The 21,155-nt window shown below is 36.7% G+C and overlaps 2 protein-coding genes across 2 annotated transcripts in view; one reads left to right on the forward strand and one right to left on the reverse strand.

Moving 5' to 3' along the window:
- The window catches only part of man2b2 (mannosidase, alpha, class 2B, member 2), a 52,769-nt gene extending 51,020 nt beyond the window's left edge, over positions 1 to 1,749 (reverse strand). Inside the window, exons 1-2 of the mRNA XM_059354708.1 lie at positions 1,593 to 1,749; positions 718 to 864 (exon numbers count right to left, since the gene is read on the reverse strand). Coding sequence (XP_059210691.1) covers positions 718 to 864; positions 1,593 to 1,718 — 273 coding nt within the window. The 5' untranslated portion in view covers positions 1,719 to 1,749. The remainder of the gene's footprint in view (positions 1 to 717; positions 865 to 1,592) is intronic.
- A 1,028-nt stretch (positions 1,750 to 2,777) lies between these two features.
- Positions 2,778 to 5,149, forward strand: smim20 (small integral membrane protein 20). The gene is made up of 3 exons (XM_059354769.1): positions 2,778 to 2,942; positions 3,716 to 3,772; positions 4,925 to 5,149. The coding sequence occupies exons 1-3, from the start codon at positions 2,834 to 2,836 to the stop codon at positions 4,966 to 4,968; spliced, it is 210 nt and encodes a 69-aa protein (XP_059210752.1). The 5' UTR covers positions 2,778 to 2,833; the 3' UTR covers positions 4,969 to 5,149.
- The last annotated feature ends 16,006 nt before the right edge of the window (positions 5,150 to 21,155 follow it).

Raw genomic sequence — 21,155 nt, forward strand, 5'->3', positions numbered from 1 at the left:
CAAAATTAGAAAAAAAGACACAAAATGACTGAAAAAACACAAAATTATTAAAAAATACACACAATTAGAAAAAAAGACACAAAGTTACCAAAAAAGACACAAGATGACTGAAAAAACACAAAATCAGAAAAAAATACACAAAGTTACCAAAAAAAGACACAAAATTATTTAGAAAAGACCCAAAATTATTAAAAAAGACAAAAAATTACAACAACAAAAAAAAGACACAAAGTTACCAAGGAAAGTAATTAAAAGGGGACTTCCATGCTTATAGGTTATGAAAGTTTCAGTTAGAAAAAGTAACCAAAACAAAGCTTAAAATTGTGATATTTCTGTCAAAATCCCTTTATTCTACATGTCTCACTTTTCCCACAAAGAAAAGTGTTGTACATAGACATTCTATTTAATTCCAATTTTTACACATTATTTATCAAGGAAATTAAACCTTTTTTTAATGATTTATGTCATTACAACTTTGTTATTCTGCACAAAAGACATTTTTAAGTTGTTCCCACTTCCAGCCAGGATTGTGCTGATTCCACAGAGCTGCAGGACTTATATTTTATATATTACAGTTAAATACAAGGCCACAGTGAGGAAAATGTAAAAAAAAAAAAAAAAAAAAAAGCAAATGCTGGGGTTCAGAGGGTGCAGATAATTTCCTGATCTTGCATTATTTGTGCTCAGTTCTGGTGTTGACCCATTACGTGTCCTTACTTGTTTCTTGTGTGAGTCTGTGGCCACGGTGTCCCACCACAGCCGGAAGAACTCCTGCTCCACCGCGATGAACCGGCGGTCTGCAGCCTTCAGCAGCTCCTCAGTCACACTGCTGTACACGTTGGCTGCATATGCATGCATACTCTCCTGTAGAAAGTAATAAATACTCATTTAAAGTGGCAGAAGAGGTATTCAGATCCTTTACTTCTGTTAAAATATCAAAACCTCACTGTGAAAATACTCCATTATGAGTAAAATTATGAATATAGAAGTATAAAGTTGCATAAAATGAAAAGTAAAATACAAGTACATCAAAGTTTGTACTTTATTTGACTAACATTGATTACAAAAGTTAGAAAAAGTGACCAAAACAAAGCTTAAAATTGAAAAAATTCTGTCAAAATCACTTGTCTCATGTCTCATTTGCCAAAATAAACTGTTTGGAATAACTAGATCCTGTTAAAAATTGTCATGTGACAAATATTCACTGAAAATCTGTTTACACAGAGCTGAGAGGAGAGGACAGGCTGTAAGTAGAGGTTGTAAAAATGTCAATAGTTCAATATGTATAGCATGTGGAGACCCAATTTTATTTTTCAAATATGTGTGACACTTGTGGGCACCTGGAAGAGTGTTTTATATAGAAGTTCTGTTTTATGTATTTTTTAAAAATTATTTATTAAAGAAATTCAACTTCCTTTGATTTTTTAAATGATTTATGTCATTATAACTGTGTTATTCTGCACAAAATACATTTTTAAGTTGTTCCCAACTCACAGGCCTGCAGGACTTTTATATATTGCAGTGAAATACAAGGACACAGTGAGTAAAATATATTTAAAAAGAGCATAAAAAACGAGCAGACAGAAACCTACCTGGATAGTGTACACCCAGCCCACATCCATGTGACTGTGAGGAATCACAAATGCTTGAATTGTCTCGTTTTCTCCAGCTGAGTAACAGCAGCAAAGAAGAAAAACAACACCGACTAAAAACCCCATCTTTTTCAGCTCGGGGAAGAAGAGAATGAACTTCTTCAGCCAGACTTCCTTATTATTGTTTTGCTGCAGCATGTGACTCTGACGCTACGGAAGCCCAGAAGACGCAAACTAGCTGAGCGCCGCTTTTTGCTTTTAACGGCTGGTTTTAAACGAACAGCTGTCCTTTTTGCAACAAAAAATAATGTTTTGAGTAGGCTAATAATGTTTTAAGGGGATCATAACAATGGCTGTACATATAGTTTGCATTGATTATCTGTAGAATAACCCTAGAAGTGGTCATAACGTTTTGATTTTTCTTTTTATATGTTCTAAGAAAATACAAAACGGGGTATTTTCTTAGAATATACATACATACATACATACATACATACATACATACATACATACATACATACATACATACATACATACATACATACATACATAATACAAAATATTATACATATAATAAATAAATAAACAGATAATAGATAAAAACTAAACAAATTATATATATATATAGATACATAGATAGATTTAATTGCATATATTTATAATATTATTAATAATGCATTCAATTTATATAACGCTTTTCTCTGCACTCAAAGACACTTTACATAAATAATACATATATGACACATTTAATAATTAAAATATAAAATTAATTTAATAATTTCATATATATTTTCCATAGTTCCATAGTGGTTATATATATAACAAAACAAAATATTATATATATAATTTTTTTATAATTATTTTAATTTTTATAATAAAAGTATTTCTTTTCATCTTGATATTTTCTTTCGTTTTTTCACCTTATCCAGTTGAACTGAAAAGATATACTTTTTAAAAAATCTTTTTAATTGAACACATCAATACACATAAACATTTTCACAATGTTTACATAAATAAAGACCCAAGAAATAAACACGGGGAACGAAAAAAAACGTGCTTCCAGTATGCTCGCTTTTATTTTGAAAGGCTTCCGGTCCTGACTGTGCAGCTCTGCAGCCAAACCCATAGAAATCTATGACCAGACGCTCTTCTGGGGTTTTGTGACCTTTACGCCGGAAATAATAATTGTAAACACTGCGATCACTTGGAGGTGAGAGAGAAGCAGCAGAGGAAACGTTAAAATGTCAAGAAACACGAAAACAACGTTGATTTTTGGAGGTTTTGTCGTGGCTGTCGCCGCCGCGTTTTACCCCATATTCTTCTACCCGCTGGCACATAAACAGCAGTACAGTAAGTGGACAAACAGGCAGTTTATTAATATATGTACAGTTAATATGTTGGTGTGTGTAAACATCAAGTGTTGGTTTCCATTTACAGTTTAGCTTAAAGTTGCTTTATTTAGCGACAAATAAACTAAGCTACGAGCTTAATCAAGCTAGGTGAGTTAGCCAGTTAGCTAACCTGTTTTTATGTCTTTTCTCATTAATTAAACATGATATTAACTAGTTTTATGTTCCCAAACATGCGACTAAAGCTCCAGCTTATTATGATTATTATTAACATGTGTTTAGCTAAAAGCAGTGGTGGCAGTACAGTAACTAAATTGCTGTATTTAAGTATACAGGTGCATGTATGTCTATGATAAATTCTGCTTCCACCACTGGCTAAATGTTGCTACCTACCTAAACTAGTTTTCTACCTAAACTAGAGCTGCATCATTCAGCTGGACAGCCACAGGTTTCCTTTCCACTCCTCCACAACCATCAACAGAACATGTAGTTAAGACAAAGACAAAGTGATTCCAGGAAACTCCACTCAGCTCAACAGTTGTTGTGGTTTCTTTCTTTGTAGAGCCACTCCACTAACTGCTCCGTCTTTTTATTGTGAGCCAGTTCACATGGAAAGCTCCAGTCAGGACAAACAGTCGATTCAGGATAAAAACGTCTTCCAGTCTTATTGATATCACAGACAACAGAGAGACACACAGCTGCAGGTTCATGGTTATGATTTTAATCACAAATATCTTCTGACTATTATTTACTGTTCTTTATTCTCTTTTCTAGGAGAAGTCCAGAAGGTGAACCGGGCCGGAGTCAACCAGGCAGAAATCCAACCCGTCGGTAAGAGAACAGAGGGAATATCTGTCACGTGGTTCACAGTGAGGAGCAGAATTTAATGTCTTTAGAATAAAGGGACTTTCTGTGATTTTGACAGAAATATCTTTTAATTTGAAACGATGATGGCTGTTTTTACAGTTTATGTCTATGATAAACGGTGTATTTTGGTAATGGTAAATGGACCTGCACTTATATAGCGCTTTTCTAGTCGCTTTGCGACCACTTAAAGCTCTTTACAATACAGACTGACTCATTCACCCTTTCACACACATTCATACTGGTGGCAGAGGCTACCCTAAACGGTCCCACCTGCCACCATTGGGAATTCATTCACACACCGATGAACGCAGCATCGGGAGCAATCTGGGGTTCAGTATCTTGCTCAAGGATACTTCGACATGTAGGCTGCGACGGTCAGGGATCGAACCACCAACCCTTCGGTTGGGGGCCAACCAACTGAGCCACAGCCGCCCCTTTGGCGATATTTTTCAATCTTTTATTCAGTTTTTGCAATCAGTAACAAAGTATTGGACTTTCTCTGGTAGGATAATAATGCCATGTATGTAGGCTTCTCATATATATATATATATATATATATATATAGTAATTTAGTGTTTTTTTCAGTCTATTTGTGTCTTTTTTAGTAATTTAGTTTTTTCTGTCATTTTGTGTCTTTTTTGGTCATTTTGTGTCTTTTAAGTAATTTAGTGTTTTTTTCAGGCATTTTGTGTCTTTTTTGGTCATTTTGTGTCTTTTAAGTAATTTAGTGTTTTTTTAAGTCATTTTGTGTCTTTTTTGGTCATTTTGTGTCTTTTAAGTAATTTAGTGTTTTTTTCAGGCATTTTGTGTCTTTTTTGGTCATTTTGTGTCTTTTAAGTAATTTAGTGTTTTTTTCAGGCATTTTGTGTCTTTTTTTAGTAATTTAGTTTTTTCTGTCATTTTGTGTCTTTTTTTTAGTAATTTTGTGTCTTTTTTTAGTAATTTTGTGTCTTTTTTTGGTCATTTTGGCCTCCAGCAGGTAATTTGAGTTTGAGACCCCTGATTTAATTGCTCGTACTGCTGAATCAAGTGTAGTAAATAAAAGTGTAGATTGTGTGTAACTCCGTGATGTAATGTTGATGCTGACGTTGTTTTATTCTGTATTTTTCTCTGAAGGTGTGACGGTTTGGACGGATCCATTCAAGCCGGCAGGAAAATGACCAGCAGCGACGTTTCCTCTGATGATGATGAAGACGATGATGAAGACTCTGAACACTGAACGCCTGTTTGACGATGCTTGGTGTGTGTGAATGTGAGTGAATGCTTTCAGAGTGTGTTTATTTAGTTCTTAAGTGATTCCTTAAATTGTATGAATAAAGTTAAAAGCTCTTATAACTAAAACATCATTCTTTAAATTATTTTTTTAATGTGATTTTTGCTTTAATCCTTATTCTACCCACATAATTAACAGACTGAGGACTATATTAAGGCTATTTATCCTCAAAACATTATTACTTATTAAATTAAAGTCAACCAAAAAGAAAGAAAAACACATTTTCAAACTCAATTTGCAGCTTTTGTCCCAACTCCCATCCACTTTCATTCTTTAAAGCTTTTTAACTTTACTTTGATTCTGGTATCATTTAGCTTTCATTAATTTCAAGTAAACATTATTTGTGTTTATATTTATTTTGTAAAACCAACCGATATAAAATAACTTAAAGAAATTTAAGTAAACCCACAATCATTCAAACTTGAACACTTTTTAATCTTATTTGTCTTTGTCTCACTATGATCCTGTCAAAATAAAGGTAAATGCATAAATGTAATTTAGATATTTTATTTTGTAAATTATGTAAATTTAATGGTGTTTATTTAAAACTATGAACACTACATGCTAAAGTTATACAATATATACACAATTTGGCTCAACTTATGCTGATATTAAATTATATTTTGTATTTCAAAATCAGAAATACTTTATTGATCCCAGTGGAAATTGCTTCTTTTAAAAAATGTTTTTTTTTTTTTTTACAGTTGCTGCTGTATAAGAAATAGAAATTAGTCTTTAAATAAAATAAAGATTACAAAAAGGAGCTACACTAAATATACAACAGCAATAAAAATAAAAATGCAAAAAATCTTACTTAAATAGAGATATGTACCAATAGAAATAAAAATAGAAATATCGAGACGTGCAAAACTTAAATAGAAAAATAAATAAAAAATTATGTAAATTAGTACGTAAAAAAAAATGTAAGTTATTCTACAGATACATATGTTTTTTTAAATACAGATATGAATTGTATATTATTCATATTTTTGTTTACTGTTGAATTTTTACCTTCTTTTTTTTTTTTTACAGTGTACAGCTCCTCTGCATAATGTATAAAAATATACTGTAATTTTTTGCACGTTTTTCTTTAGGTTTTTTTTCAATGAAAAAATTACAAAATTAAATTGTTGAATTCTTAAAAAAAACAACTCTTTTAATACAGATATGAATTGTATATTATTCATATTTTTTTTTAAAATTATCTGAAAAAATGTATGGTTGTTTTCCGTTATTTTTTACAAAATTAAAATTGTTGAATTCTATGAAAAAATACTAAATATATATATAACTAAATGTAAAATTAAGGCAGCTTTTCTATTTAAAATACAATAAATATAAAAATAAATTTTTATCTTAAATAATTAATAATGAAGAGCAGTATTTAGTCTAATCTGACTGAAAAAAAATTTGTGATGACATGAGAAAAAAAGTAGCATTTAAGTTTATTTTCTTCTGCAGCTCACCCCCAGTAGTACCACCTATACAATACAATAATACAACAAATCTTTATTATCCACCATGGTTGAAATTTGCCTTCAGCTCACTGTAAAGATACAGAATTTCATTAAAAACATAGAGCAGTTGAGAATGCAGTAAAAACACAGAATAACATATTAAAGAGAAGATGCTGCTAGTCGCCCTCCGTCCACTAGGGGGAGCTCTGCGTCTGTCTCTTGCTGCAGCAGCCACTGAACTGTGTTATGTTTTGTTTTGTGCATCTTGGATATTTTGGAAAAACTTTCCTATTTCCAAAAAAGCCTTGCTGTGGTATGCAGCCTGTAGGAAATTATAATAAAACACAGTGGTTTGTTTACCCATCCTATTCACAAGAATCTCTTTTGACATTTTATTTTGATTCACTTGATACAAGAGTCTTAAAATTGGTTGAGCAGATGAGGGACAATGTCCAGTAATGTGCGGTATCATCTTCCCGAGTGGAAATAGTAGAAAGCGAGTTATTCCAGGACACATCACTGCGTATTATCGTTTCTCTGCCGGGCTTTAACTAGCTGCTGGTTAAACGCCATGTGACTCTAGTTGTGTTTTTTTGCCCATGGGCTGAGAGGACGACTCAGCTCCGTGGTCGTCTTGTTCAAAATCCTCCTCGATGTGATCCAGACTCCCTTTACGAGTCCACGGGTGCTGTAAAAGCAGAGCATTTTTTCCCTGTACTTTTGTGGTTTCCTGACATTGACCAGCATCCCCTTTCAGAGTTTGGTCCATCAAAGTCCTCTTCGGAGGAAAGATAGATTAAGAAAGAACTAAAGCATGTGTTTATGGTCCTTCAGAGATGGTGCATTTTTTAAAAGTTGCCCTTAAATCTTTCACAGTCCCCGATTGCAGCCTGTACTTTCGGACATTTAGGATCGGTTCATGCAGGCTCGCTGCCAGCAGAACGCGGCTGCACGGGCCAGCAGCGGCCACTCTCCTTCTCAACCCCCCAATCAACAAGCCCCATTGTTTATGAGAGGTTGTTATTGTTGGGCTGCATTCAGAAACAAGAGAAAACTCAAGAGCCCGGCTGTGCAGAGGCGTCCAAAGTAAAGAGAGCAAGGGGTGAGGGGGTGGTTAAGGAAAAACGAAAAGCAGAAATTCCTCTCATTCCCCGCTGGTGTTTTCCAGATTCCTCAAGCGACAGCTTCTCGGCAGCGTGAGTGAAGTAAGCAACCAGAGGGGAAATTGAAGCGAACTGCGAGAGGAAGAGAAGCGCATTCTTGAGGGGACGCGTCACCTACACACAGAATAGAGAGACACTCGATCTCTGTTACTGCGCCTGGCGAAGTATGTAACAGGTTGAGCAGCGCGGCCTTCAGATTTTTAGTCATGAATCAGTGTTTGAATCACTGTGACACTCGGGTTCAAACGCTCCGTACGTCTGTCCTTTTCACAAGCAGGCCTCAAGTCTGCACCAGGGTTTACAGATATGTAGATAGACACCCATCACTATAAAACATTCAACAGGGTCAGAGCGCTCTATGAACCAACATCAGCTCAACAATGTCACATGTTTGAAGGAAGAAACTAGCAGTTGAGGCCGTAAATGTATTAGAAAAATGTTTAAATCAAGTGAAAAGTAAGGTCATTTCCCCATAGACTTCTGTACAATCTGACTTATTTCTGCAACCAGAGGAGTCGCCCCCTGCTGGCCATTATAAAGACTGCAGGTTTAAGACACTTCTGCATTTGTTCCTTAAAGTAATGTCATTTCCCCATAGACTAATGCACAATTTGACTTCTTTTTGCATTCTTTTTTTATGAGAGATTGATAATTTTAGGAGCCAGCACATGTTTGAAGGGTGAAACTAGCAATTGAGGCTATAAACTTGTTAGAAAAATACTATAATTAAGTGAAAAGTAGTGTAATTTTCCCATTGACTTGACTTCTTTTTGCAATCAGAGGAGTCGCCCCCTGCTGGCCATTATAAAGAATGCAGGTTTAAGAAACTTCTGCATTTGTACCTTAAAGTTCCTTATAATGATGTAATTTTCCAACAGACTTCTGCACAATTTGACTTCTTTGCACTCATTCTTTTTTTATGAGAGATTGATAATTTTGGGAGCCAGCACATGTTTGAAGGGTGAAACTAGCTATTGAGGCTGTAAACTTATTAGAAATAATATTTAAATCAAATGAAAAGTAATGTTATTTCTCCATAGACTTCTGTACAATCTGACTTCTTTCTGCAACCAGAGGAGTCGCCCCCTGCTGGCCATTAAAGAATAGATGAATCAGTGTTTGAATCACTGTGACACTCGGTTTCAAACGCTCCGTACGTCTGTCTTTTTCAGAAGCAGGCCTCAAGTCTGCACCAGGGTTTTACAGCGAGTCCTCTTTCTGTGGCCCTTGTCCCATTCAGCTGAATATGTAGATAGACACCCATCACTATAAAGCATTGAATAGGGTCAGAGCGCTCTATAAACCAACATGAGCTCAACAATGTCGCCTCCGCAGCACTTTTACTACCCCACTATTAACCCATCACACAAATCTCCCCCCGGCTATTGAGGCGGTTTTCAGAGCGTGGTGGCACGCCGTCGCTCCGAGCCGTTTGTTAGGTGTGTGTGTTCAAGAGCAGCAGATAATTGGCCGGCGTTTCTGACTAATTGCCATGGGAGCCGGGGTTGACAGACAGGCCACGGGGTCGGAGTTACAGAGAGCAGAGAGCGTTCGGGGAAGAGGTGGGATGTGAAGTGCGAGTGCAGCGAACGCCTCGTTCAAGTCAAGTGTGGAAAATAGAAAAAGAAAATAACAAAAACAGGAACTTTGGAGAGCTCTACAGAGCCTCTTCATGGCACACTCTGTAATTGAAGACAGAGAACTGTGGCATTCATTTCTATTTGAAGTGTTACAGTTAAGATTTCTCCTTTTTTTTTTTGTTTATTTGCAAATACACAATTTGTTATATAAATTAAGTGCATATTTACTTGCAAACATGAAATTAAGGGGGAGTATCCCCACAGTCGTAGCCCTCTTTTAGATTAAAGTCAGTAATCTTTAGATTTTAACACACAGTATATCATAGATGATTCAAAGCAATGAAAGTCAACAGAATATTTTTTTTTTAAAACAGTCCACAGAGAGGCCGTTCATAGCTGTAAAACAGAGGACTGTCCACATTATAAGAAACCCCAAAAACAAAATAGACAAATGTCCATGTGCTTATAATCATGTAATAAAAGAATACAGATGTGCATCTGTCAAATAGAGGTATTATAGGAGTTATTTATACATGTTATTTTTTTAAAAACACCAGCATTGACAAAAACAAAACAGCAAGAGTGTAAAAGAAAAGAACTATTGCACAGCCAGTGGTGACCCGAGTTAATCAGATTTTGTGCAGTGAAGTGCGAAAACAGACTTTGTTATGTAAAATTAGTGGAGTTCTTAGTTCTTTAAGGACTTTTCTAAGGGTTTCTGCAAACTTTTTTCAAATTATTCAGCAAAAACACACCAAAAATCCCCCCAATGTTACCCTATGGAGAAGCTAGAGTGGATGACACCTACAGTGCAGAGGGAGAGAAAAATTTGTCAAAAAATACATTTGGAAACTGCGCTCGAGGCCACAGATACCACTCTACAGAAATAATTTATACATAGAAACGTAGGGAAATGTGTCTTCTCCCTCACATTGGTGTGGTAAAGCTGTCAGAGTTATAGTTTGGCCGTAGGACCACAGATGATCCACCAACACCACCCACAGCCTCATAGGAAACGGATAGTATAAGACTAGCAGTTGAGGCCGTAAATGTATTAGAAAAATGTTTAAATCAAGTGAAACATAAGGTAATTTCCCCATAGACTTCTGTACAATCTGACTTCTTTTTGCAACCAGAGGAGTCGCCCCCTGCTGGCTATTAACCCTTTATCGGGCGAAGAACCATATTTGGTAACTTCAGTGGATATCCAAAATGGTATTATTTCGAAAAAAAAGTTGCAAATTTACTAGATTAAAGTGGCAAATCTATAAGAAAAAAAAGTCGCAGATTTTAAGAGATTTAAAGTGGCAAATCTGTGCGAAAAAAGTCACAGATTTACAAGAAAAAAAGTGGGGGAAAAAGCAACTTTTTTCTTGCAGATTTACCACTTTAAATCTCATAAATCTGCGCAAAAAAAAAGTTTAAATCAAGTGAAAAGTAAGGTAATTTTCTCATAGACTTCTGCACAATTTGACTTCTTTTTACAACCAGAGGAGTCGCCCCCTGCTGGCCATTATAAAGAATGCAGGTTTAAGACACTTCTGCATTTGTTCCTTAAGAAGTGCAGAATAGATGCACTCTATTCCATAAAATAAGAAAGAAGAATATCATAGATTAAAACTTTATGACAAAATCAGCACACGAGTGTGAACACACACACACACACACACACACACACACACACACACACACACAGTCGGTTTTCTCCCACAAAACAAGCAAGAGTCTACATTTCACGTCTCAAACACGCTGCTTAGGCTTGTAAAACAATGTAGCAGAGTGCTGTCCACATTCCACAATTTTGGCCGTAAATGTATTAGAAAAATGTTTAAATCAAGTGAAAAGTAAGGTAATTTTCTCATAGATTTCTGCACAATTTGACTTCTTTTTATAACCAGAGGAGTCGCCCCCTGCTGGCCATTATAAAGAATGCAGGTTTAAGACATTTGTTCCTTCTGCTCAAAATCAAAGTCAGTGCAGGATAGATGGATTCAATACCATAAAAGAAGAAGAATAGCATAGATTATAACTTTATAACACAATCAGCACACGAGTGCAAACACACACACACACACACACAGTCAGTTTTCTCCCACAAAACAAGCAAGAGTCTACATTTCACGTCTCCAATACGCTGCTTCGGCTTGTAAAACAATGTAGCAGAGTGCTGTCCACATTCTTGGGTCAGCAGGCGCACGGCTGTGGAAACAGATAGTATAAGTCTGAAGCAACGTCTAGGAAAAAAGTCTCCGGCCAGGCTCGCAGCAGGCGGGCGAGGCGAGCTGCCCCAGTGACAGTGTGGTCTGCAGCCAGCTAGAGTTACATCCAGAGAGTGTGTTCGTGTGTTCGTGTGTCATTCAGGAAAGAAAGAAAGCGAAGAAGAAGTTCATCTGAGAGGAGCCCAGTATCCCCCGGAGACTAAACTGTGGTTGTGGAACTTACTGGAACTCCAAACATCGTGTGTGTGCTTTTGTATTATGTTCATATTTGCCCGAAGGAGGACCACAAATAGATAATTATGGTTTGTTTTAGGTTGCATCCCCGTTGCCCAGTCGTGAAGGCATTGCAGCCAATGGACAAAGGGCAGATGATGCAATGACGGCGCTCTCATTCTTGTTGACTGGTGTAATTTAAACTCTTACAGGAACTCACGGTTATAAACATCTATCTGGCCACCCAGAGATGCACGTGTGAAAACATGCTCTGCGGGTTTTTTTCCCTCTTTAGGTCCTTTTTTTAGCGGAGCTCATTACAAACATCCAGTAATTAAGAGGTAACATGGTAATTTTCACAATATTTAGAATAGTAATTAGCACAGTTCCTTCTTGTTTCTTCATTTAAGTGACACGTTACTGGTTACTGCTCACTGTTTCAGGTTAACTCTAAGGAGTCTTATAGGGCGTCTAAGGAGTCTTTTTGAATCCTTTTTATGTCTTTTTGTGTCTTTTTGGGGCATTTTGTGACTTTTTTGGACATTTGTGTCTTTGTGGTTTTTGTTTTGGTCATTTTGTGTCTTTTTTTCCATTTGGGTCCTCTGTGCTTTTATGGTCATTCTGTCTTCTCATTTTGTGTCTGTTTTTTAGTCATTTTGTGTCTTTTTTAGTTAGTTTGTGTCTTTTTTTGGTCATGTTGAGTCTTTTTTAGTCATTTTGTGTCTTTTTTTTGTCATTTTGTGCCTTTTTTTAGTCCTTTAGTCCAACATAACATGTGATTTTGAATCTTTTTTTACTTTCAAAACACTATCATGCTCAATAAAGAATTCTAAATGTTGCAAATGTGAACAAAGGTGTCAAATCTAACATATAAGAGGGTTCCATCCAGTTCTATCATTTTATACTAAATCTATTTGAGCTTGTCTCCAGTTTTACTTGGTATATCATCATCAAACTGAAACTGGCCTCATGGAGTTTACAGCCAGAACTTTAGAGGTAAATTTACAGTAGGGCTCCACGCTGCTTTGTTTTCTAGTCTGGATGGAGAGAACAAGTCATACTTTTGTGCTTTTGGAGCCTCCAGAGGGTTAACATGCCAATGTTTTTGTTCCAGACAGGAGGGACGCTCTGAGCAGCAAATACTCAATTTATTTTACTCAACTATGACCAGAAAGCACATTGTAGTTTCTTGGTGCGTAAATCAGATATTCTCACACTATCACAGGGGTTCATATTTGTGGTTTTTAGTGCACAGCTACTAGATGGACGGACATTTTCCTCCGCTTATCCGGGGCCGGGTCGCGGGGGCAGCAGGATAAGCAGGGGGCAGACGTCCCTCTCTCCAGCTCCTCCTGGACCCCGAGGCGTTCCCAGGCCAGGAGAGAGATGTAATCCCTCCACCGTGTTCTGGGTCTTCCTGGGGCCTCCTACCAGTTGCACCTGGATCACCTCTAACGGGAGGATCCTTACCAGATGCCCAAACCACCTCAACTGACTCCTTCAGAGGAGAAGGAGAAGGAGCAGCGGACGGTGTCCCTGAGAGCTCACAGCGCTGCAACTTAAGAAAACACATGCAAATACACAAAACACAAGCAAACTGAGAAAACATCTTCATCAATCTGACAACACAAGAGCAGCATTTAGAAAACGCTGCAAAGACCACAACACAACAGAAGTGTTTCCAGAGGACACTTAAAAGTGATGCACACGTCTGGACTGGCATGTGATATCGCTTTATTTCTAGATAATGATATTTTAATGTTATAATGTGATATATAGCGTTAGCTGGCTAGCATTAACTGGCTAGCGTTAGCCTGCTAGTGTTAGCCCGCTAGCCCGTATCAATCACATTGTAGTTAAACAAATCAAATTAAGAATGATACACGTTTTAGTTGGTCTGTCTCAGTTTTCCGGCAGAGAACCATGGCCTCAGACTTGGAGGTGCTTGTTATTAATAGTTGGTCCATGTTTGATTTTTATATAAAAACAAATATCTGTAATAACAGACCAAAAGCTTGCACATAATGATCATAACTCTTCTGTTGTGCCTGTGCAACTCTCTCCATTGATGACACATCTTTTATTCTAATAGTTTAGCTCATTCACTAGATCAGGGGTCTCAAACTCAAATTACCTGGGGGCCCCAGGGGCCAGTATCAAAATTACCAATAAAAGTAATAAAAGGGACCTTCCACACACAACACGGTAAAGTGCCATTCATATAAAACTCACATTAAACTTTCATATCAAGGTGAGGGCCACAAAATATCGTTAGGATTGCCGCAATTGGCCCGCGGGCCCCGAGTTAGAGACCCCTGCACTAGATAGAACCGAAGGTCCAGAGGATCAGAACAGAACCGGCTGAAGAACCAGAGCTAACTCTGATGGAAAACGTGTAGCAGAGCCACAGCGTGGCTGTAGATAATTAGCATTGTGCTGAGGTCACTTGGCTCCTAGAGTGTAAATCACAGCACTAATGGAAACTCTGACTCTTAGTCACTTAACAGTTCCTTTTCTTTCTTTTTTTAAAAACTGTTTTATCAATTTGTTATTGTCGACACGTATTTTTTGCCTTTTATGCCAGAAAACCATTGATAAACACACCATTATCTGTTGGACTTGTGACCTGAACAAAAGGGAAATCAGCTTTTATTGCCTGTTTCTCATCACTTGGGCCTTTTTCCTATTAGATATAACTGATTTGTACTGAATGTTCCCCAGCTGCTCAGTTCTCTTCATAAGGACACTTCATGTGTAATCATCTAACATTTGTGTTTTAGGTTTTTTGTCCTCACAAGAAGGAATAGAAAAAGTTATACTCCGGGAAAATACTGAAATATTTTACAGGATTTTCTTGTTTTTTCTATATTAAGCCATAAAAAAGATAAATTACTTTTATTACAAATATTAACAATATAATGGACATTTAAATCTCTTTTTTACAATATCATATAATTGCTTTATAGTCTTGAATGTTAAATTACAGTGAATTCTGTAAAAAAAAAAAAAAAAAAAAAAAAGTGAATTCTATGTAAAATAAATAAATACAAAAATACACACTTGTTTCTATGACAACGTTAACAAAAAGAAAGGCAGCTGCTAAGCTGCTACCGGACCGTTTATTATCTGCCGTGTTGCTGTTACCGGAAATGTTATGTGATGTCATTTTTTTTGTGCTAATTTTGTGTCTTTTTTGGTAATTTTGTCTTTTTCTAATACATTTGTGTCTTTTTTAGTTAATTTGAGTATTTTTTGGGTGATTTTGTTCTGTTTTTGGTCATTTTGTGTCTTTTTAAATTAATTTAGTGTTTTTTTAGTAATTATGTGTCTTTTTTGGGTCATTTTGTGTCTTTTTCTAGTAATTTTATGTCTTTGTTTTAGTAATTTTGTGTGACTGTGATTAACCAACACCTCTCAATGAGCTCAGAAACTCTCCAATGTGGCCCCTTGAAGCGTGCCAAAAGCCTGTCTCTTGGCTCGCGTCCACATATGGATCGCTAGAGGAAATGTTTAAGCAATTAAGCGAAGTTTAAGGTTGGAAAAAAGTTATTATTTCCTCCAGGAAAATCTTTGTTATGGACAGACCTCATCTCATCGTGCAGACCTCTTTCTTTAAACGTGTCGGCCCATGTTCCACTGATTCTATGGAACCAAAACCACAATTACCTCTAACGCAGGACTGTTTGATTAACGGAGTCCTGCAGGAAAACCACACGCACGCCTGCATGCACACACACGTACTGATTGAAATATTATTGTCACCCCTTCTAAACACACATGCCGTCTGCCTCGGGGCCGTCAATCACGTTATATAGCAGGTTTCCGTTTTACGGTCCCATTATAATCTTAAAAATTTCGTATGCACTAAAATAGCAGGGCGGCTGTTGATTTAGGCCGGGTTAGTGACGGAGAGGGCCAGAGCTGTAAGCAATCATGCTGCTCTTCCAAAACCTCTCGGAAAGGCTAAGAAAAGAGAGAGAGGAAGAGTGATTTACAAGCCACCTTAATACTTGACACGTTCATTCGTGAAAATAAGTCTGCGGCCTATCAAAGCCGTCGCTTGCATTAAAAAGCCACGGAAAGCTCTTTTAAACAGCTTTTTTTATACTCGGCGGGCCAGTTTTCATTCATATTTCCTGGCACGCCGCTTCACTTCCCCTCAGTCCGAGGAACCGTATCAAAATAAACAGTTTAACCCCCGAGGCGACATTTAAAAATTACACTGTTAGTGAACAATACAGACGGTATGCAATTTCACAGAGCTGTTTAACAGCAGGAAATGCAGTAAAGATTGATAAAAAATGTGCAATATTATGATCTATGATGACATTGGGGGGATTTTTTGCCGTGTTTTTGTTCATTTTGTGTCCTTTTTTTGTTAATTTTGTGTCTTTTTTTGATGATGTCATCACTCTAGCCTCTCCATAGGGTAACATTGGGGAGATTTTTTGGCATGTTTTTGTTCATTTTGTGTCTTTTTTTGTTCATTTTGTGTCTTTTTTTGTTCATTTTTGTGTCTTTTTTTGTTCATTTTGTGTCTTTTTTTTTGTTCATTTTGTGTCTTTTTTTGGTCATTTTGTGTCTTTTTTTGGTCATTTTGTGGTTTTTGTTCATTTTGATTAAAAAGCCACAGAAAGCTCTTTTAAACAGCTTTTTTTATACTCGGCGGGCCAGTTTTCATTCATATTTCCTGGCACGCCGCTTCACTTCCCCTCAGTCCGAGGAACCGTATCAAAATAAACAGTTTAACCCCCGAGGCGCATTTAAAAATTACACTGTTAGTGAACAATACAGACGGTATGCAATTTCACAGAGCTGTTTAACAGCAGGAAATGCAGTAAAGATTGATAAAAATGTGCAATATTATGATCTATGATGACATTGGGGGGATTTTTTGTCATGTTTTTGTTCATTTTGTGTCCTTTTTTTGTTAATTTTGTGTCTTTTTTTTGTTAATTTTGTGTCTTTTTTTGATGATGTCATCACTCTAGCCTCTCCATAGGGTAACATTGGGGAGATTTTTTGGCATGTTTTTGTTCATTTTGTGTCTTTTTTTGTTCATTTTGTGTCCTTTTTTTTGTTCATTTTGTGTCTTTTTTTGTTCATTTTGTGTCTTTTTTTGGTCATTTTGTGGTTTTTGTTCATTTTGATTAAAAAGCCACAGAAAGCTCTTTTAAACAGCTTTTTTTTATACTCGGCGGGCCAGTTTTCATTCATATTTCCTGGCACGCCGCTTCACTTCCCCTCAGTCCAAGGAACCGTATCAAAATAAACAGTTTAACCCCCGAGGCGACATTTAAAAATTACACTGTTAGTGAACAATACAGACGGTATGCAATTTCACAGAGCTGTTTAACAGCAGGAAATGCAGTAAAGATTGATCAAAAATGGGCAATATTATGATCTAATGTGACAAACTGGGTCTTGTTTTAGTTGGACTTTATGTCGCAGTGGGCCGAATGATTCACAGCAGAACACGTAGAACAGAATAAAGAGGAATACAAAAGATTTGAAGCAAATACAAAATAACCACTTACTGTGATTTTTTTTTTCAGTGTAAGAACAGCAGACCAACATTAATTGCCAGAAGTAATTTGGTGCATTTTTACACTGCACTTTTAAGATTTCATGTTTTTGTTCATTTTGTGTCTTTTTTTTTGTTCATTTTGTGTCTTTTTTTGCTGATGTCATCACTCTAGCCTCTCCATAGGGTAACATTGGGGGGATTTTTTGGCGTGTTATTGTTCATTTTGTGTCTTTTTTTTGTCATTTTGAGTCTTTTTTGGTCATTTTGGGTCTTTTTTTGTTCATTTTGTGTCTTTTTTTGTTCATTTTGTTTCTTTTTTTTGGTCATTTTATGTCTATTTGTTCATTTTGTGTGTTGTTTTTGTTCATTTTGAGTCTTTTTTTGCTGATGTCATCACTCTAGCCTCTCCATAGGGTGATTTGGGGGGATTTTTTGGTGTGTTATTGTTCATTTTGTGTCTTTTTTTGTTCATTTTGTTTCTTTTTTTTGGTCATTTTGTGTCTATTTGTTCATTTTGTGTGTTGTTTTTGTTCATTTTGAGTCTTTTTTTCATTTTGTGTCATTTTTTGTTCATTTTGTGTCGATTTGTTTATTTTGTGTCTAGTTGTTTACAGTGCAGTAACTTAACATATTTCATGCTCAAATGCATGTAGAACAGTATAAATAGGAATACAAAAGGTTTGAAGCAAATAAAAAAGAACCACTTCAGTGCAAGAACAGCAGACCAACATTAATTGCAAGAAGTAATTTTGTGCATTTTTACACTGCACTTTTAAGATTTCATGCTCAAATGCATGTAGTTGTACTGAGGGCCACTTCAAGTGAGGGTGCGGCCCGTATGGGGCCCCCGGGCGTCCAGTTGCCCATCCCTGAGTCACAGTGTTGAAAATACTCTGCAGCGATGGACTGTATCCTGTTATTAGTGGTTCACACACACAGCAGATTAATTCAATAAGTCAAACCTATATCCTGTGACATAACAGCAGCTGTATAGAATAATGGCTTTAATGGGTATTTAGCGGCGGTGAGTCATATTCGGCGGCGTGTATTTTTACTTTTAGTGTAAAGGGCGTGTGGGCGAGCGAGGACGGTGTGCCTCTGTGTTCCTCGTGGGTTTTCATTAGGGCCTGCTGGATGACAACACAATATATGACTTGGCTCCGGACGGGAATTCGGGGAAAGTCATGGAATTTTGGACGCCTTGACGGAACACAGGCTGTCCGCTGTTGGCTCGCTCCCCACCGAGGAGGAGGAGGAGGAGGAGGAGGAGGAGGAGGAGGAATCCTGCAGCAGTGTGTGTTTGTGTGTGTGGCGGCGGGCCTTAAGGAGCTCCTCAGGGAGCTGACCCAGAACAATGACAGGTTTACAGCACACAGCACACTCACATGTGGCTGAAATCAAACAGGATCACTCTGAGCGCAAGAACAGATCCGACACAACCGGATCGTCCAGACCAGGGGTCTCAAACTTGTGGCCCGCTGGCCAATTGTGGCCCTTGTGACGATATTTTGTGGCCCCCACCTTGATATGAAAGTTTAATGTGAGTTTGATATGAATGCCACTTTACCGTGTTGTGTGTGGAAGGTCCCTTTAATTACTTTTTTGGCTAATTTTGTGTCTTTTTCTAATAATTGCATTTTTTAATCTTTTTTGTCTTTTTTAAGTAATTTAGTTTTTTTGGTCATTTTGTGTCTTTTTTAAGTAATTTAGTTTTTCCTATCATTTTGTGGGTTTTTTTGTAATATTGTGTTTTTTTGGTAATTTTGTTTCTTTTTCCAATAATTTCGTTTTTTTTATTAGTAATTTTGTGTCTTTTTTAGTCATTTTGTGTCTTTTTGGGTCATTTTGTGTCTTTTTTAGTCATTTTGTGTCTTTTGGGTCATTTTGTGTCTTTTTAAAGTAATTTAGGTTTTTTTCTAATAATTTTGTGTCTTTTTAAAGTAATTTTGTGTCTTTTTTTAGTGATTTTGTGTCTTTTTTGGTCATTTTGTGTCTTTTTTAACTAATTTAGTGGGGGGGGGTTGTCATTTTGTTTCTTTTTTTGGTAATTTTGTGTCTTTTTTTGTAATTTTGTGTCTTCTTTTGGGTCATTTTGTGTCTCTTTTAAGTAATTTTTTTCTGTCATTTTGTGTCTTTTTTTTATAGTAATTTTGTGTCATTTTTGGTCAGTTTGTGTCTTTTTAAAGTAATTTAGGTTTTTCCTGTAATTTTGTGTCTTTTTTTTATTTTTTAAATTTTGTGTCTTTTTGTGTCATTTCGATACTGCCTCCAGCAGCCCAACAGGTAATTTGAGTTTGAGACCCCTGGTCCAGATGTTTAGTAACTCTGCTAATCTCTATTTCTTGCCTAGCCGGGGAGTCTATTATATCTGTTCAATGCATTTCCTCACATAGGCAAAAAAAAAAAAAGCTTTTAAGAAGAAAATCCATGAGGAATCACTCAGGCTGTATTTTGGAATAAAGACCTTTTCAGATTTTTTGCTGATGAGCAATATCAAAACCTTCTCAAGAACTCGTTTCTGCAGGCCAAACTTCTGATGTGGTTCACATTGTTACTGTCAGAACTGGAGACTTGTGTCTTGAGTATGACTGGACTTTAGGGACTTGAGATTAGGACTTGATTCTTGACTGGACTTTTCTCAAGAGACATGGCAATCAGTCTCAAATCGAATGCGATATGACATTAACTTGTCCATTAGGACTTGAGACTTGACTTAAGACTTGAGTCTATAAGACTTGAGATTAAACTGGACTTGACTTATCTTAAATGGTTTGTGGTTTGACTTGAAAGAGTCTCAAATAACTTGTGACTTGAAATAAACTTGCATTAGTACTTGGGATGAAGCTATTGTATGACTTGTGACTCTCCATTACAACTTTTAGACGAGACTTGGACTTGTTCTTCAGGACTAAAGACTTGACGTCATACTCACTATAACAAGACTTTACTTGGGTTCGTTTGAATAACTTGACTTGGTCCTGTCTTGAATGTCTTGTGACTTGACTCGGACTGGTCCTTAAGGACTTGAGATTAGACCCGTGACACAACTTGAGTTTAAACTTGACACAAGACTTGCTATTACAAGATTTGACACCTTGACTTGTCTTTAAGGACTTGCAAGACTTGAAACCTGACTGGACTTCTCTCAAATAACTCGAGATTTCACTTGAAATAATCTCAAATCAATTTGACTTGTCCATGAGGACTTGAGACTTGACTTGATACTTGCCCTTACAATATTTGAGACTTGACTCTACTCCTCTCAAATGTTTTATGATTCCACTTGAAATAGTCTCAAATCTCAAGTCCTTAAGGACTAGTCCAAGTCAGGTCACAAGACATTCAAGACAGGACCAAGTCAAGTCATTCAGAACGAACCCAAGTCAAGTCTTGTCATAGTGACTATAAGGTCAAGTCTTGAGTCCTAAACTTGAAGTCCTAGTCAAGTCCCAAGTCTTTTTACAGTGAAACAAAGTTAAATCACAAGACATTTGAGACCAAACCCCAAGTCATTTGAGAAAAGTTCAAGCCAAGTTTTAAGTCTTGCAATAGTGAGCCCCAAACTGTGTGTAGTCCTAAAGGACAAGTCCAAGTCTTTGTTAACTACTAGCAGGTCAATTGCAAGTCTTTCTTGTCAGGCCAATAAAATGACACAAATCCAACCCATTTTCCTCATTCTTCCAGGTCAAAACTTGGGACTTGTGGTTTTGCTTAAAGTGGCAGGTGAGACCAAGTCAGTTCCAAGTCAAGTCTTCGTTTTTTTTTTTTAACTTAAATTTCTCTCAAGTCTCCAGGTCTGACAGTAACAATGTGAATCACATCAGAAGTTTTGCCTGGAGAAACGAGTTCTTGAGAAGGTTTACATAATGCGTTGTCCAGGTCCAAGTCTTGTCTCAATGCTCTAATGCACAAGTT

The sequence above is a fragment of the Centropristis striata genome, chromosome 17, assembly GCF_030273125.1.
Source record: "Centropristis striata isolate RG_2023a ecotype Rhode Island chromosome 17, C.striata_1.0, whole genome shotgun sequence".
Taxonomy (NCBI): domain Eukaryota; kingdom Metazoa; phylum Chordata; class Actinopteri; order Perciformes; family Serranidae; genus Centropristis; species Centropristis striata.

Coding starts and splice junctions, on each gene's coding strand:
- smim20 (XM_059354769.1), top strand. CDS start 2,834: ATGTCAAGAAACACGAAAACAACGTTGATTTTTGGAGGTTTTGTCGTG. Junction 2,943..3,715: donor GGCACATAAACAGCAGTACA/GTAAGTGGACAA, acceptor TCTCTTTTCTAG/GAGAAGTCCAGAAGGTGAAC. Junction 3,773..4,924: donor GGCAGAAATCCAACCCGTCG/GTAAGAGAACAG, acceptor TTTTCTCTGAAG/GTGTGACGGTTTGGACGGAT.